The 17,129-nt window shown below is 35.8% G+C and overlaps 1 protein-coding gene across 1 annotated transcript in view; it reads left to right on the forward strand.

Moving 5' to 3' along the window:
• MAN1A1 (mannosidase alpha class 1A member 1) overlaps positions 1–16,709 on the forward strand; it is a 169,417-nt gene extending 152,708 nt beyond the window's left edge. Inside the window, exons 10-13 of the mRNA XM_012739118.2 lie at positions 4,170–4,389; positions 5,630–5,802; positions 13,454–13,569; positions 13,949–16,709. Of these exons, the coding sequence (XP_012594572.1) occupies positions 4,170–4,389; positions 5,630–5,802; positions 13,454–13,569; positions 13,949–14,075 (636 nt within the window). The 3' untranslated portion in view covers positions 14,076–16,709. The remainder of the gene's footprint in view (positions 1–4,169; positions 4,390–5,629; positions 5,803–13,453; positions 13,570–13,948) is intronic.
• The last annotated feature ends 420 nt before the right edge of the window (positions 16,710–17,129 follow it).

The raw sequence follows: 17,129 nt of genomic DNA on the forward strand, positions 1-17,129 counted from the left end.
TCTAACTTACAACTTGCATATTAATCAAGCTTTAATAAAAATATGGAATACTACATGAGCGGGTTATAAAATATTTCGAGTTAGGTAGAGTTCAATATATGCTAATAAAATTATAACAATAGTAATCACACTTGATGTGTCAATTTCTCATAGCAAAGTTAAAAGTTTTTTATTAAATACATGGCTTAAACCTCAGTTAGGAGTCACGTAGCTGAAAAAAGAGGTATTCTTCTTTCATGAATATTAGTTCTCTCCTTAAAAGCACAATTAAAATTATGGAGGAAAAAAATCCTGAATTTGTGTTCTAAATATTAACTAAGTTAAAATTGCCTAAGATTACGGACAGTCTCTCCCAGTGGCTACCTCCATGTGAAGTAAACTTGTCTCCAGAGATAGACAGTACTCTAAGAAGATCCACATATATAAATCTGAACAAACTAGTATTTAAGAGAAGATCATTAATAGTTGTCAGCGATTCTTTATAATGGAAGAGGAATGAAAGGTGGCAAATATGTATTGAATTATTTCCTGTGTGCTAAGCAGCGTTAGGTAGATCCTTTAAGTATGTTGTTTTTAGGAGTTTTTTTGGTTTTTGTTTTTTCTCACAGTACTTTAGATATTACTCACCCAATTTTACAGAGAAGGTTGCTGAACCTCAGAGAGATTAAGTGTGAAACCAAAATCGAGACTAAAATTTGTGTCAACACCTGTCCTTTTTGCTTCACCACTATGGATTTATTTGTGAAGAAGAAATTCCATACTACCTTGACATTTTTATTTACAATTGGTAACTTTGAAACTACTTAGCAAAGTCTATAGGAGGTGGCCATTGTAAGAATAAACTAAGGAAAACCTCCAATTAAGCCTCAATCAAAAATGAAAATAAAATTAGAAAGTAAATAAGAAGAAAATTATTGTATATATTATCGAACTTGTACCCAGCTTTACAAGAACAAAATTTATTAGCAGAATCAGGTGCCTTTGTGATTGATAAGTATTTTACGTTGGAACTCCCACAATTCATTAATAATTATTATCAAGGCTTCTCAAACAGTTTTGTAAAGTTGTAGTTAAGTCCTCAGAAAATTGACCTTTTTCTTGACTGCTTAGAAATTTTTTATAATCAAAAATAATAATTCATAGAAAAACATGGAAATTTGTAATCCCACTGATTAATCACTGCAAAATTAGTCTTTCTAACAAGAGATCTGGGTCATTTTGACATAGGCTGATTTATTTAAGTATGAATGCAGCCTAGATTGAGTATTAATTTGGTTTCCTCATCAATTGGGAGCTTCACTAAGCAAAGCACATTACAAGTCTTGGCTACTTCACATAGAGGAACCAGAGCACCTTAGTTAGAACATGTGCCTTCGTTTGGCATAGCTTTATCAAGGCATGTCATGAACATCAACAGCAAACTAGGATATTATCCATGAAGCATTTTCCTGGTTTATTTTTCCTCATTCCTATGAGGTTTCAGGTTTAACCTAGGGAACTCTTCTCCATATATTACGGTTTCCCTTCTGTCATCTTCTAATTACCATACTGGCAGACATTTTAATTATTCTATGAAAGTGGCCCTCTGAGATTTTGATGTTACTAGAAAAGCAGCTTTAAAATATTCTTTGAAATATTTTCCCCCAATTTCTCAAACAATACCCACACAACTTTTAGCGTATTGTGTTTAGATAAATCATTGATAGGAAAATCCATTAAGAACAAATGAAGTCAAAGTGTTTCCCATTTCTCTTAATAGTAGAAACTAATTTTCAATCCATTGTATATTTTCAACTCAGAAAGCAAAGCTACAATTTCTAATTTGAGAAGCAGTGATGTTTTATATAGCAAAGTTTCTTTCTGCTAAGTTGTACTTTAAAAGATCATCATAATCAAGGATTGGATGCCCTACATTATTGTTCTGGGTAGCTGAGTTACTGGAAATATGGTTACCCAGCACCAGCTTCAAGTGGATTTTGGAGAGCATTTAATCCCAGAGTGTTATGTTTTCTTTGGTTGATTTGATAACAAAATACTTTGAGCTTTCAGCTGGCTATCATGGCCCTAACTGGAGACTACATGAAGAATCCACAGTGGTGAATGATACCTGGGCAGGCGATTTATCAGACATTTCGGATTCTAACGCCTTCATGAAACAATTTTTTTTTCAAATATAAGGATGAAATCACAATATATATAGTGGTCTTTTTTTCCTACTTAATTCTCTGAGCCTTGACACAGTTTTTGAGAGCCACTAAATACCATTTATCCTTCTTTGTATTTATTTACATTTTCCCATGGCCACACAAAACAGTTGCTTTGAAGGTCTTGGAATCTCACTGTAGTTCATATTGAGAAGTAGCAGCTTGGTCAGAATCATGCCAAAAATAACATAGTATTTCATTTAGGATCCATAACAGGGTAATACTCTTTCTTTAAGTCATGCTCAGAAGCTGTTACTCTTGCCATGTAGAAAGTATAATTTCTTGGGTGATGAACAGTATCTGCTTGAAGGATTTTATTGCAGTTTGTGTTATGAGATGTGTAAATAGCATGTTCAGTTGCATTAAATAAGAATGAAATATTAATGTAATAACTAAACCATCAATAAAATTAGCTTAACCACAGTTAATGAGCACAGTAGTATGTTCATTTATTTTTTACTATATTGGTTTCATCTGTTTCTTTCTAATAAAGGTAAGAAAGGCTTTATCTGCTTGTATATTCATTTTCATTCATTCTTCTCTATTACAAGTTTTTTCTGTGTCTACTGTTCCTAAAAATTCCTCTTTTTTGATAGCAGTGTCTAGGTGTAGACACAGTCATATCCTATTTCCTACTATGAAGTAATTGGGCAGGGGGGAAGAGGTAAGCATTTTCTGTTAGAGTAATTGGAAATTGGTAATCTGAAACACACTTCATTTTTGCTTTTTAAAGTATAAGGCTTATTTTATTTCTCTGTCTAGTTTAAAATAATACCAATATTCCTGGGACAGAAATAAAAGATGTTTTCTAAATCATTTTTGTAAACATGATCATTTCTCCCGAATGTAAAGATCTTTATTCTTTTTTTTTTTTTTTTTACTACAGACTAGTGACCTTTTTTTTTTTTTTAATGAGATAGGATTTCACTGTGTTCCCCAGGTTAGACTATAGTGGCATAATCATAGCTCACTGCCACCTCAAACTTTTGGGCTCAAGTGTCCTCCTGCCTCAGCCTCCCAAGTAGCTGAGACTACAGGCATGAGCCACCATGCCAGGCTAATTTTTTTAGTATTTTTTGTAGAGACAGGATCTCACTATTTCCCAGACTAGTCTTGAACTCCAAGCCTCAAGCAGTCCTCCTACTTCAGCCTCCCAAAGTGCCACTGGGATTATAGGCATGAGCCACTAGTTTATTTTTTAATAGAATTATTAGGAAGAAAGATGATTCAGTGTTACCCATTGCAGATGTAAATGATAGTGATAAATGACCTTTATCAACTACCACTTACAGTACTTGACTGCTTTATAATGAAAATATTGCAGAGGCCTCTTAGGAGATACTGTGATTCCCATTTTATGGATAAGGATGCTGAGATTTAGGGATATAGTAAGCAAATTACCCATGCCCACAAATTACAGAGAGTGTCAGAGCTGGAATTTGAAGCCAAGTAGTCTGACTCCAGAACAGCTCCTCTTTGCCACTCTGTTTTGCCACCCTCAGAGCCTAAGGAAATGAAAGGAACAGTAATGCCACCAGCCTGCATCTCATACACAAATATGCTCTGTTCTTCATCCACATTAGGGCCTGGGCTTTGCGTTGTTTCTCCATTTGTGAAAATGAAAATGCACTAAAGCAACTATTTCCACTGCACCAGTGGCCTTAGAGAAGGAGGCAGCTTCTGGGTACAAGGAATACCAGTGTTTGGTCATGGAACCAAGCAAAACCAACTGGGCTGACCCAGTAACGTTAATTCTAACTAACCAAACAAGGCATAGACTAGAGGAAGAATACAGAAATCGATAGCATAAAATTTCAGGTTGAATTGGATTTGTAACACCAAATTCAAATTGTGAGTCATGTTTTGTTCTTTATTTTTTTAATGCTGACTATGTTTTTAGCATAAATTTGAGATGAGATTACAAAATTTTTTTAAAAATACGTTTTGTTTTTGTTTTTGTTTTAGGCCATTGAGACTCACTTGATCCGCAAGTCTAGCAGCGGTCTCACTTACATCGCAGAGTGGAAAGGAGGCCTCCTGGAGCACAAGATGGGCCACCTGACCTGCTTCGCTGGGGGCATGTTTGCGCTCGGGGCTGACGGAGCTCCCGAAGGCCTGGCTCAACACTACCTTGAACTCGGGGCTGAAATTGCTGGTACCTGTCATGAGTCTTATAATCGCACATGTGAGTACCTGCTATTCTTCATTTACAGTCTAATCCCACATGCTTTCATTTTATTCAGTAAGGAACTTTGTCATTGCTGCCATCAAAAGAATATCCACTGTGCCTATGAAACTGGATGATCATGATTAATATCTTACAGGAATTCGTATTCTTACTTTAAAAGGCAAGGCCTTTTTTACCTAAAAAATATCTACCCCTTAGTTTGCCAAGAAACAAAAATCCAGGGTTAAGCCAGCCTAATTTAGTGACCTCTGCTTTTGCCAGATAAACATTGAATAAGGGTCTCCGTCCCAGTGCGAAAAGAAACTTAGCATTTAATAAAACGTTAATCTTCACTGTATCCTCATGAAATAGTATGAGTCTGGCTCCCTTCTTACAAAATAGGAATTTGAAACACAAAGATTAAATAACTAGCCTTTTGTGACAAAATGACTTAGAATTGTCAACCACTGAGTTTCCTACTAACTGAAAAGATGTCTCGTGGTACCTTGTACCTACCTGTTGGGCACCAAGTAAATGAGGGTTAAATGAAAATAGAAAAAAAATTGTTACTATGTTCTAAAATGGTCTCTTTTAGATGACTAAATTTTAAAAGTACAGTGAACGTTATATATTCTATGATGTTTATAACTATTCCTTAAAATGATTGCCTTAGTATCTCTTTTGAATGTTAAGTACAGTCAGACCTCCATATCCCTGGGTTCTACATCTACAGATTCAGCCAACTGTGGATCAAAAATATTCTTTAAAAAAATGGACGGCCATGCTGGGCATGGTGGCATGTGCCTGTAGTCCCAGCTACTCGGGAGATCAAAGCAAGAGGTCCCTCGAGCCCAGGAGTACAAAGGGAGCTTAGGCAACATAGCAAAACCCTGTCTGTTTAAAAAAAAAAAATGGATGATTGCATCTGTACTGAACATGTACAGACTTTTTTTCTTATTATTCCTTAAACAATACAGTATAACTATTTACATAGCATTTACACTGTATTAAGTATTATAAGTAACCTAGAGATGATTTAGCATATATGGAAAGATATGTATAGGTTATATGCAAATACTGCAGCATTCTATATAAGGGACTAGGCTGAGCATCCTCAGGTTTGGGTATCCACTGGGAGTCCTGGAATCAGTCCCCCACAGATACTGAGGGAAGCCTGTGCTTTCTAGTTTCATTTAAGTTACAGGCACTAAGCATTGTCCAAGACAGCAACCTTTGTTCTCCTTTGCACATCCTCTAGTTATGAAACTGGGACCAGAAGCTTTCAGATTTGACGGCGGTGTTGAAGCCATTGCTACAAGGCAAAATGAAAAATACTACATCTTACGGCCAGAAGTCGTCGAGACCTACATGTATATGTGGCGACTGACTCACGATCCAAAGTACAGGAAATGGGCCTGGGAAGCTGTGGAGGTGATGTTTTAACTTGTGTATGTTTCTTATAGATAAATGTCTTAGGAAAAAATGATCAATGATACCCATAAATCTGGCATACTGACTTTTCTATAATTTTTAAAGCTTTTACTAGAATTTTTTTCTACTCAGGACTGTGTGTTTTCAGTTAAGTCATTCTATATCCTTAGCATTAGCTTTGCTTTATGTAACAGTGACATAAATATACCTGCTAGTAGACTTGGATATTGAAGGAGATATCTAGAAAGGCATACCATAAAATTAAGTTTGCAAGACTATAGAAATAATGATCTCTTAATTCCACAAGGTATTATGGCAACTTGGCGATATTCACCTGTGTTGTCTGGATCAAAAAACACTACATGGTTTTTATCTATTAGTCTCTGGGCTTTAAAAATGCTAGTATGTGCTTTTACTGAGAGTAAACTAGCTACTTAGATGTAACTTTTAGAAAAAAACTTATAGAAGAATTACTTTGTTTGTATAAGGATATTCCTTCGGGAGTCTCAGGTTTCTGTGAAAATCTATACGCTTTCCATATGCCCAGTGTGGTGTGGCAATGGCCTGTCACCTCTGGAGTCTCTTCCGAGAGGGTGGTGCATTCTTCCTACACTAAGCTAGTGCACGCTGTGTGCTGGCTGCCAGGGAGGCGCTCTCCAGGATGTGCAGCAAACAGCGTCTGTCTGCTTATCAGACTTATCCTGGAAGGAGTGGCAGGGAATTCAGGGGATAAGCACAAGCAAATGCTTTAATTACACTCTTTCATTCTCTGGCACTCTTTGTTAGAAAGTTAGCTATCTTTAAAAACTGTTCATTAGGAATGACTACTCTCAGGAAATCTAAAATGAATATTGCCTTTGTGTAAAATTTAACTAATATCTTAGGAAGCCATTCATGAATCTTGCTTATTACTCTCTTCATTTAGTGTGTGCCTTATCATTAATCATCAGTCATTTCAAGTAACAGTGATTCCTTGGGCCTCTTTTTTCTTTTTTGCACAGTTTTTCTAATTACATTTCATCAGTAGTAATTGAAATTTCTTTAAATTTCTGTTTTTTTTCTCTGAAAAACATATGGTAAAATTGAGGTTCATCTAAGCTTTGGTGAAAGGGAATTATTTTGGTCTTGAATTGGCCAGCAAAGGAATTGAGTATCAGTTTAAGATGAAAATATCAGGAATAATGTATTTCATCAAATCTAAAACACCATAATTTGGAAGAAGCACCATTATTTTATATGAATTAAATAACAGTTTAAGTTGAAAATATCAGGAATAACATATTCATCAAATCTAAAACACCGTAATTTGGAAGAAGCATCATTATTTTATATACCACTGAGAAAGAATAACACTGCCAATTAAATTTTGACATGCCAATTTTATAGATGTTAAAATGTGCAAATGCATGACAGAGAAGTGATCAAAAATGGGAAGTAAATCTCTTGCTAAGTGGTTTTGCTTGATTCTTCAGGGGAATTATTTCTCTGTGAAATAATAAGGTTGGTTTTATGTGTTACGATTTTTATCTCTTGTCAACTCTTTAGCATAATGTATGATGTGAAATTGTTTCCCTGTGTCACAACACAGTGTTCCCCCCTGTTTTTGCTACTAGAAACTTCTGCTATAATCTGAGCTATAGCAAGGAATGCTGGGGACTGTTGCCCTTTTAAAAGCACAAAAATCCTAGACTTAGAAGGCATGGCAACATTTTCTTTTCCCTGTGTTACCTCCTCGTAGCCCTCTGGGTTTCAGTGGCAGCCCAAGTGACAGTGCCCTTCAGGCCGGCAGCTCCCACCCCCAGCCCAGTGTTTCTCGCCCGTCTGACTCAGACGCAAGACCACAGCTTGAAACCTTGTCAGGAGAAGAAGGTGGAAGAACTTTTTACCAGGCAGCTGGCTATGGTCTGGAAGTGTGGAGGACTTAACAGCCTCAGTGGCAGCACTCAGCTAATGAGGTTTTGGATTTGATGGATAACTGTCCTAGTCTTCCTTCTTTCAAGCATAATTCTGCAGGGCAGGCTCCATGGTTCCAGGGGGTTTCCAGCGGCAGCCAGCCCGTTGCACACAGCTGTAACCTACTCAATGTATTTCATTGGCTCTTCTCTCCCTGTTTCACTTTCCCCACTCACTCACTTGCTGATATCACCTCCCCAATAAAATTCCTGCATCCAACCCTTTTCTCTTGTTCTGTTTTTAAGAGAACCCATCTAAAACATAGGGAATCTTAAAAATCACCTCCTCTAGGCTTCTACTCAAAGACAAGACCTCCTCTCCATCTCTGCCAAGTGGCTGTTCCTCATCAATGCAGACACCTTGCAGCAAAGGAGAATGTACTACCTAATGAAGTCATTCATTCTACTCTTTAATGGCTGATGGTGTTAAAAAGTTAGTCCTTTTGAAGCCAGAATTTACAGAGTTCTGTGTTATGAGAGTATTAGGGGGTTCTCTCTCTTCTGCATTTTGGCTCCTCAGTTATCTGATTACAGCACATTCTGCCAGCCCTTCCCCTCCACCTTCTTTTCCTGATGTAGTTTCCAGCTGTGGTCTTTCAGGGCTGAGCCATGTGATTCAAAAACTTCTCAGTGTGATTTCCCACAGCCTATAGTCCAACTTGTTCTTTTAATAAGTTTTATCAAACCTCTGGCTTACATCAAAATTATGGTCAGAAGATGTAACTACTACATTAGCTGCTGTAGAGTCACAACTGTTTTGTTCTGTACTTTGTTTCAGCCATACTTGCAGCTTGCAAAGGATTTACAAGCCACCTTCCTATCTTCTAACAAATTACTCCCTTCCCAGCCTTCTTTCCCTGGTATACTTGAAAAACCACCTTTCCGTGTCTTAAACTTCTTAATAATGTTGAATAAGATAATGAAAAAGCATATAACCCAGCGGTACATCACTAGAGACTTCTTCCAGAGGTTAACAGAAATCCATTAATCACAGGCATTGAAGCACTTGTAAGTCCACCTAACAGAAATAACAGCTGATATTTCTTTTGCTTTTTCTCAGTAATGTCATGAAGAATTCTAAATTCCTCCCAACTAAACATCTGATAATTTCCAGTATGAGATTTATCAGAATATTAATTATACATATACATTCATATAGATTATATAATGTCTGAGCTTGTCCACAGTAGAGGATAAGCCTTATGTAGGGATTTTGAGGGGTTTTATTTTTAGTTTTATTTTGCAGAGACATTTTCCTTTGGTCTTCTAAACATAAACTTTTCCACATGGACATTTTAACTCTCAGACAGTGATTTGTCTTCCCCGTTCCTGTTTCCAAACTCTGACATGTTCATGGTGCCTGGTTCTCTGTGTTTTACCCTTGAGTTCAGACCAAACTCAAGCAAATGGCATTAGTAGCATTATTCCTTGGGATTCATTCTTGGAAATCTCCATGGATCAGCTGTTTATCTAATCTGGTAGATGAGAGAATGCTTTTCCATCCTCTCAGTAAAACTTTCTGACTTATGATATAACTCATGCTGCTTACACACTTCTTCCCTGCTCCCCGAGTACAATCACTTGGGGTCAGGTTTGTCTTTCATGCTTTATTTAGAGCTTCAGTTGCCGTAAACATTCTGATATTCTGTTCTCTGCTGTTAGCACATCCCAGTCACATATGGTCATTAATAATATAAGAATTTATACAAAATCAAGGTGGTCTGTATGCCTAGAAGCTGAGAGTCCCAAGATCAGATTGTAGTAGATTGCTGATCTGATCAGACTGCGCTGTACAGACGTGTGACTGCTTCCACTGTGGGGATACTGGCAGAACCCGGGCCTATTTTTTTTTTGAGACAGAGTCTCACTTTGTTGCCCAGGCTAGAGTAAGTGCCGTGGCGTCAGCCTAGGTCACAGCAACCTCAAACTCCTGGGCCCAAGTGATCCTGCTGCCTCAGCCTCCCGAGTAGCTGGGACTACAGGCATGAGCCACCATGCCCGGCTAATTTTATATATATATATTAGTTGGCCAATTAATTTCTTTCTATTTATAGTAGAGACAGGGTCTCGCTCTTGCTCAGGCTGGTTTCAAACTCCTGACCTCAAGCATTCCGCCCGCCTTGGCCTCCCAGGGTGCTAGGATTACAGGCGTGAGCCACCACGCCCGGCCAGAATCCGGGCCTATTATAAGGGCCCAGGAAAGCTACTTGTACGCAGGTTCCCATTTCTGAAGTCTTAAAATTTAAACTTTTGGCATGAAGGGGATAAAAAGATCCTTTGGCAGTTTTCCTTTTTTTTAAAAAAAATTTAATTTTCCAAAAGCATCAAAAAATGAAGGTAGCTAGGCCTCTAAACCTCTGAAAAGCCCCTGTCACCTTGCTAGCCATTTTTTCATCTTGTTTAATTTTCACTTGCAACCCCACGTTGAGAAGGATGCTGTCTGAGATGAGGAGTCTCTGAGGCCTCCATTAGGGGGCTTCAAGCTGGCAGTTGGCTCCCCACTCAAAATTTTTGATTGCATTCTTGACTTCTATAGCTTAACCTATGAGGACTCATGGGGAAACAAGAATGAGATGAGCAAACTAGAAAGAAAGACCACTGGGCATTGTCCACCCGAAATGCAACTGTTTTTCTATAACAAAAAAAGGAACTTACAGAAATTTCTGTGGGGAGAAGGGGTGGCCCTTTGTCATGCCTGGCCTTCTCAATAGCTTATCATGAAAGCTATTAAAGGAAAAGCCAAGAAAAGGTTTTGTAGTTAGAATCTAGTTAAGGAAATGTCTGGAAACAGGGTTTCATGATGTTCCATAACAAGCTTGTCCATTTCTTCTAAATCCTTATTTTTTGCCCATTTTTACAAATAATTGTTTGTCTATTCAATGTATTTGGTATTTGACTTTTTATCAAAAAGTCATTTTATCAAAAAAGGAAGGAAGGAGAAAAATAATAGGACTTGAAAGTTTCTATCTCCAGCCTTGTCCCCCTTTTGGCACATTGTCTGCAACTTAGAATTTAATCGAAGCTTCTTTTTAAGTTAATTGTTCTTATTTTCCCAGAAGCTTTTTAAAAGTACCAAATCATGAGGCATTTTCCTTATTTTCTTTATTCATGTAGCCTGCTGGTCAGATTTTCTTTAACCTGGTAATTAAATGCTTCTCCTCATAGCCCCTGTTCTCTCCCTTCTGCCCTCCAGCCCTGATGTGAAAAATCAATATCCTCATTATCAGTATCTGCAGATGGAAGCTGAGCTCAGTGCAGCCTCCCTGCTCAGGAGAAACCATGGCTGGTATTTGCCTTCCTCTCCTCCTTCCTGGGCTCCACATTCTTAGAGCCTTATTTCCCTCCAAAACTCTTTTCTAGCCAATTAAGATTTTTCTCAACAAATATGGCAAGGTTGAGAAAAGTGAAAGAAGACGATGCTTTCCATCTTCTTGATAGGTTAAGTGGGAGAAAAACTAGATATAATTATGCATGTAAAAAAAGAGGGACAGAATTGGGATTCATAAGAAAAACTGAAAATAAACAAAAAAGACATGAGAAACTAAGAGTAACTTTATCTTGTTTATATTTTCTTTATTTCATTATAAAATATATTAGGATTTTAGACTTAAACTGATATTTTTCTCCACAGTCTGTGACTTAGAACTGGATTTCAGATGGCAATTTTTATACAATGGAAATTTTTATTTGGCCATATAATCAGTAGGATTAGTAGCATGTGTTGAGCAGAAAATAACTTTCCTAGAGGTAAATATGGCTGGTAACCAGCAAAACAGCAAATATAATTTCAAAATACAAATACTTCACAGAAATCCAACTCAAAATGAATTAAAAACTTAAGCATAAGAACTGAAACCATAAATCTCCTAGAAGAAAAAACTGAGAAAAAAGCTCCTTGACATTGACCTCAACAATGATTGTTTAGATATTTTGCAAAAGCACAAGTAACAAAAGCAAAAATAAACATATGGAACTACATAAAACTAAAAAGTTCCTGTATAGCAAAGGGAACAATCAACTAAACCAAAGGAAGCTTACAGACTGGGAGAAAATATTTGCAAAATGTATATCTGATAAGGGGTCAATATCCAAAGTATATAAGGAACTCTTACAATTAAATAGAAAAAAAAGAGACAACAACAACAGCAACAAAAAACCAATTTAAAAATTGGCAAAAAACCTGAATAGATATTTTCCCAAAGACAATATACAAGGGGCCAACAGGTATATGAAAAGATGCCGAGTATCACTAATCATCAGGGAAATGTAAATCAAAGCCACAGTGAGATATTACTTCACACCTGTTAAAATGGCTGTTATCAAAAAGTCAAGAGAAATCATTTTAAAAAGTTGAACTCACAGTAACAGAGAGTAGAATGGTGGTTATCAGGGACTGGTAGATGATGTGAGAAGGAGAGATATTGGTGAAAGAGTATGAATTTTCAGTTATAAGATGAGTAAGTCCTGGAGACCTGATATATAGCACAGTGACTATAGTTAATAATAGAGTGTGAGTAGATCTTAAGTGTTCTCGCTACACACACTCACAGTAACTCACAGATGTGAGGTGATGGATATGTTGATTAGTTTGATTGTGGCAGTCATTTCACATATGTATTCAATGTATACATATGTATATCAAAACATCACATTGTACACCTTAAAATATATACAATTTTTATTTGTCAATCATACATCAGTAAAGCTGGAAAAAAATAAAGAAAAATAGAAATAAACAAAAGAAATAAAATGGGCTTCTGGGAAAAAAAAAACCAGAAACAGCAGTAAACATAGTGGCATTTGACAAAGTAGAAGGCAGTTGTTGTTGTCACCTAAATTTTCATCCCCACTCTGCCCAACCCATGACTTTTTGAAATGCTCATGCTCAGACATCTCCAGAGATGTAGGATCATTTCTCCCTAGATAGTTGTCAGTGGGTTCATCCCATCTTCTTCCATACAGACTAAAGAAAAGAAAAAAGATATTTTAGTAGACGCCGGCCACATTTTTCACTGCTTTTCATTTTCTTCTTTTAGCTCTGTCACCAATATCACTAATTAGTACCTTGCAATCAAGTTTCAAGAAATAAAATGTTCTGATTATAGTTGCAGCTGTTTTTGGTCCAGTACACTTTTTCAACCAGTGGTTTGTAATCTCCGTTGACAATGACAATCTCTATAGACCAGGGGTCAGCAAACTTTTTGTGTAAGAGCCAGACAGTATTAGACTTGGGAACTATATAGTCTCTGTTGCATCTGCTCAACTCAGCCATTGTTGACAAACAACCACAGACAATATATGAACAAATGAGTGTGGCTGTGGTTCAATACAATTTTATTTACAAAAATAAACAATAGGTTGGAGTTAGCCTGTCGTCTGTAGTTTACCAAATCCTGCTGTAGGCCATAGGAGGAGTAGAAATCAGTGAAAAATTATTCCAAAACTAAATATAGAAATGTTTCCAGTTAGGTAAGATATATTGTCCATGTGTTTTTTGACTTTTCATGTTTTATAATATTTGCATTTATAGATTATGGTTTTTACATTTTTTACCTAAAACTGTTAAAAGCTTTCAGTGGATTTGAATAGAATTTTTTGAAAATCAATTTTATCTGCATTTGACAGTTTAATAAAAATTAGTGACAATCAGTTTACTGAAATGTGACCTTTTTTTTTTTTCGCTCCTCTTTGTAATTTAGGCCCTGGAGAGTCACTGCAGAGTAAATGGCGGCTATTCAGGCCTAAGGGATGTTTACCTCCATCGTGAGAGTTATGATGATGTACAGCAGAGTTTCTTCCTGGCAGAGACACTAAAGTAAGTGGAAATTATCCTCAAACTATGCGGCTGAGCTACCTGGACAGATCTTCCTTACGGATGTCTTTATCATGAACACATTTCAGTAATATTAAGTATGACTGATTCAGAATGCCATTCTACATACATGGCAGTAATTGCAGGTGTGTTTTCAATAATTACTGACTTGATGACTAGGGACAGCTTTATTTGGTTCTCGTATACTAACACCAAAGCACAGAAAAGCTTCTTTACTCCACAAGTAAATCCTGAGAGGATGTACTCAGGGTTTTGATATACTTGACTGTTGTCCACAGTTCTCCATAAGATGAATGGAGACATTAATGTGGTTTTTGTTGTGTCTTTACTGCCTGACATAGTCTCATATTTCTCTCACCAGATATTTGTACTTAATATTTTCTGATGACGATCTTCTTCCACTGGAACACTGGATCTTCAATACTGAGGCACATCTTCTCCCTATACTCCATACGGATAAAAAGGAAGTTGAAATCAAAGAGAAATAACAAGACATTTTATATTTTACTCTGCTCCATTCCCTTCACTGCATACCTTAATAATTCCTTTCCTGGTTATCAGGCACATAATGAACTTTTATTAATAGGTCTATTATTATTCTGAGTCCTTAAATTGTTTTGCAGTCTTTTATGTTTATTATCATAGGCATAGATGGACCTAAATTCCTTATTATATCCTTTATTATTCAGCCAGTGGATCCACCTTTTTTTTTTGGTTTGTTTTTTGTTTTTAAATAATCTGTTATCTCTGGAGCTGGTGAAGGTGTAATATCATTAAACTGAATAGAATGGTATAGTAATGACCTCTTAATTATAATTTGATTTGACTGCAAAACTTTTTCCTCCTCTATGAGGAGATGATGTCTGCTTTAAGCTGTAATGTTTTGCCATGTTGCAAAAAGCCATAATAATAAATTAAATATTAAAAAAGCTTTTCTTTTTCAATATCATGTTAATCTGGTTTGTCTATCCATAAGAGACAGATCTTATAACTGTGACAGCCTCTTTATGCGGGTCTATCATTATTTGATAGAATGTCTTCTAAAATACTTCACTCACATTGTAATTCAAATTAGAAAGTCATTCCAAAAGGATTATCTCATGAAGACCTCATTTCATCGAAACTGCAATATATTTTTGTTGGTTAATTATATTAGTGTTTCCTAATTTGCGAATGTGTTAATTTTACTGTAAATGCCTTGTGTCATTTCTGGATCATGCATGATTAATTTTTTGCATTTCCTACTACTCAGCAAGGTGAGCCCTCAAGTTTTGCAAAACTCTGTCACTGAAGTACATTTTTTTAAAAGAGAAATAGTATAACTTTTAATGTATTAGCTTTTGCTTTTAACTGAATATATGAATAAATTGGGTCTCTGTAAGAAGAGGGTGAGTATATCATATGGCTTTTAGCTCATTTGCTTTTATTTCATCTGTATTTTTTTCTTGAGAAAAGAAAGCATTCCATTTGGTTCTGATTTTTCAGATTTGAAAAAGGCCCTTTCTCAAATGTAGTAAATTATTTCATTTCCGTTTATGAAAGCAGGATTTGACTTTGTGAAAAAAGCTTTACCAATTCATTTATTCATGGTCAGTTAAAGACAATCTAATAAACTTTTAGGCCAAATAAGAATACAGTATATTTAGTTTGGTTAAATTCAACATAGAGATCCCAACTTAGAAGCAACATATAGAAATGGTCACTCCCAACCCCCACAATTCTGCAGTAGATCAAAATAGTCATATGATTCTTCTAAGCATTCAATTTTGAAATATGAATGATTTTTCCAAGAGTAGATTTGGTGACACCTCATGTTTTCTTATCATATTGGTTCATTTTATATGTATATTTACATGAAAGGGCTAATATGATACATATTCTGAAGTTCAAAGACTTTGACCACCATCTAAATTTTCAGCCTAGAGTGGTCAGACAGATCAGTGCAACCACATAGATTAAGCTAAAGCGTATAACATTGCTGCATTTGTAGTTTAAAAACTGTCCAATGTCAGTAGTTTCCTATGGTTCAACCTGATATTTTTAAGACAATTATTTTCTTAGATCTTGATAGACTTAATACTTTTAGCTATTTCAGCTTTTGAAAATGTTTAAAAAGATTTCCTTTGACAGGGCCACCTGTGTGATCTGCCTTTTTTTTTTCTTTTTATCAATATTATACATTGGTATATGTCAAAGAATAAATTAGTAAAATTAGTGAATGAAGAAGATTCTTCAGTACATCAATGTTGCCATGTTACTGAGTCTCTGTGATCCAGAATTACTTCACCCTCTCATATCTTTAGCTCACCTAATGAATGAATAGATAACAAGAGCCCTTTGTTCCCAGGACTTTAAGGCAAAATATAAAAAGTTAAATGCTAAAATTGGGCCATATGTATTTAGATTATAATTTTTATGTGAATGTCCTTGGACTAGCAATTGTAATTATTCATTTTCTTGCTTTTCAATTTATTTTAAAAAAGCACAAGCTGATACGTATTTCTGCAGCAGGTAGAGTATCAACGTCAGGTTGTGTATACACACTGCACTATAATGTACCTTTTGTGTCCTGTTATAAGTAGACAAGAAGCTGTACTACATGTTGCTGTCTCAATGGCAAGAGTTTTTGCAATTATGGAACTTTGATTTTTAAACAAAAGTCCCAACATACCAAAAAATTTAAACAGATAAGAGATTAATATTATGATGATGCAACTAAATTAAAGTTATATTTTGTGTTAATTATTTTAACAACAGAAATCTTTAAGTAGAAACTTTTTCATTTTCAACAAAAATGTGCAGTTAAATTTATATAAGTATTCACATCCTGAAAGGTGAACAATAGCACTTAATTTTGTGTTTATGCAATGTTTTTGATATACTTTGTGCAATTATTAATAATATTACACATGTTAGTTATATGGCAATTTACAGAACGCAATGACTTTCATGTGTACTACCCATTTTTTATGCTGATGGTTTTGATTTGTACATAAATCCATTCTGTCATTTCCAACTTTATATAAATCTCTAATGTAATGGGAAACATAATAGATTGACACATAATTTTTAAAAATTATATTTGTAAAATTTCTCTATTGTGAATAAAGTCTTTTACTATATCTCCTCATTTGTTATATTTTTCTCCTTTTAAGTAAGGCTTCTTATATCTAAGGGTAAGTGTATACAGTAGGAATGGAAATATTAGATCCTAGTAGCAATTCCATACTACACCTAGGTAATTTTAACAAGGGAACATTCCCGAGTAAAAATCTTTATATCAAAAATGATTTTGCATACACAGCCTTTGGTTAATCAAGTATCCTTTTTTTGAGACAGAGTCTCGCTTTGTTGCCCAGGCTAGAGTGAGTGCCGTGGCGTCAGTGTAGCTCACAGCAACCTCAAACTCCTGGGCTCAAGCAATCCTACTGCCTCAGCCTCCCAAATAGCTGGGACTACAGGCATGCACTACCATGCCCAGCTAATTTTTTCTATATATATTAGTTGACCAATTAGTTTACTTTCTATTTATAGTAGAGACT

The sequence above is a fragment of the Microcebus murinus genome, chromosome 5, assembly GCF_040939455.1.
Source record: "Microcebus murinus isolate Inina chromosome 5, M.murinus_Inina_mat1.0, whole genome shotgun sequence".
NCBI lineage: Eukaryota > Metazoa > Chordata > Mammalia > Primates > Cheirogaleidae > Microcebus > Microcebus murinus.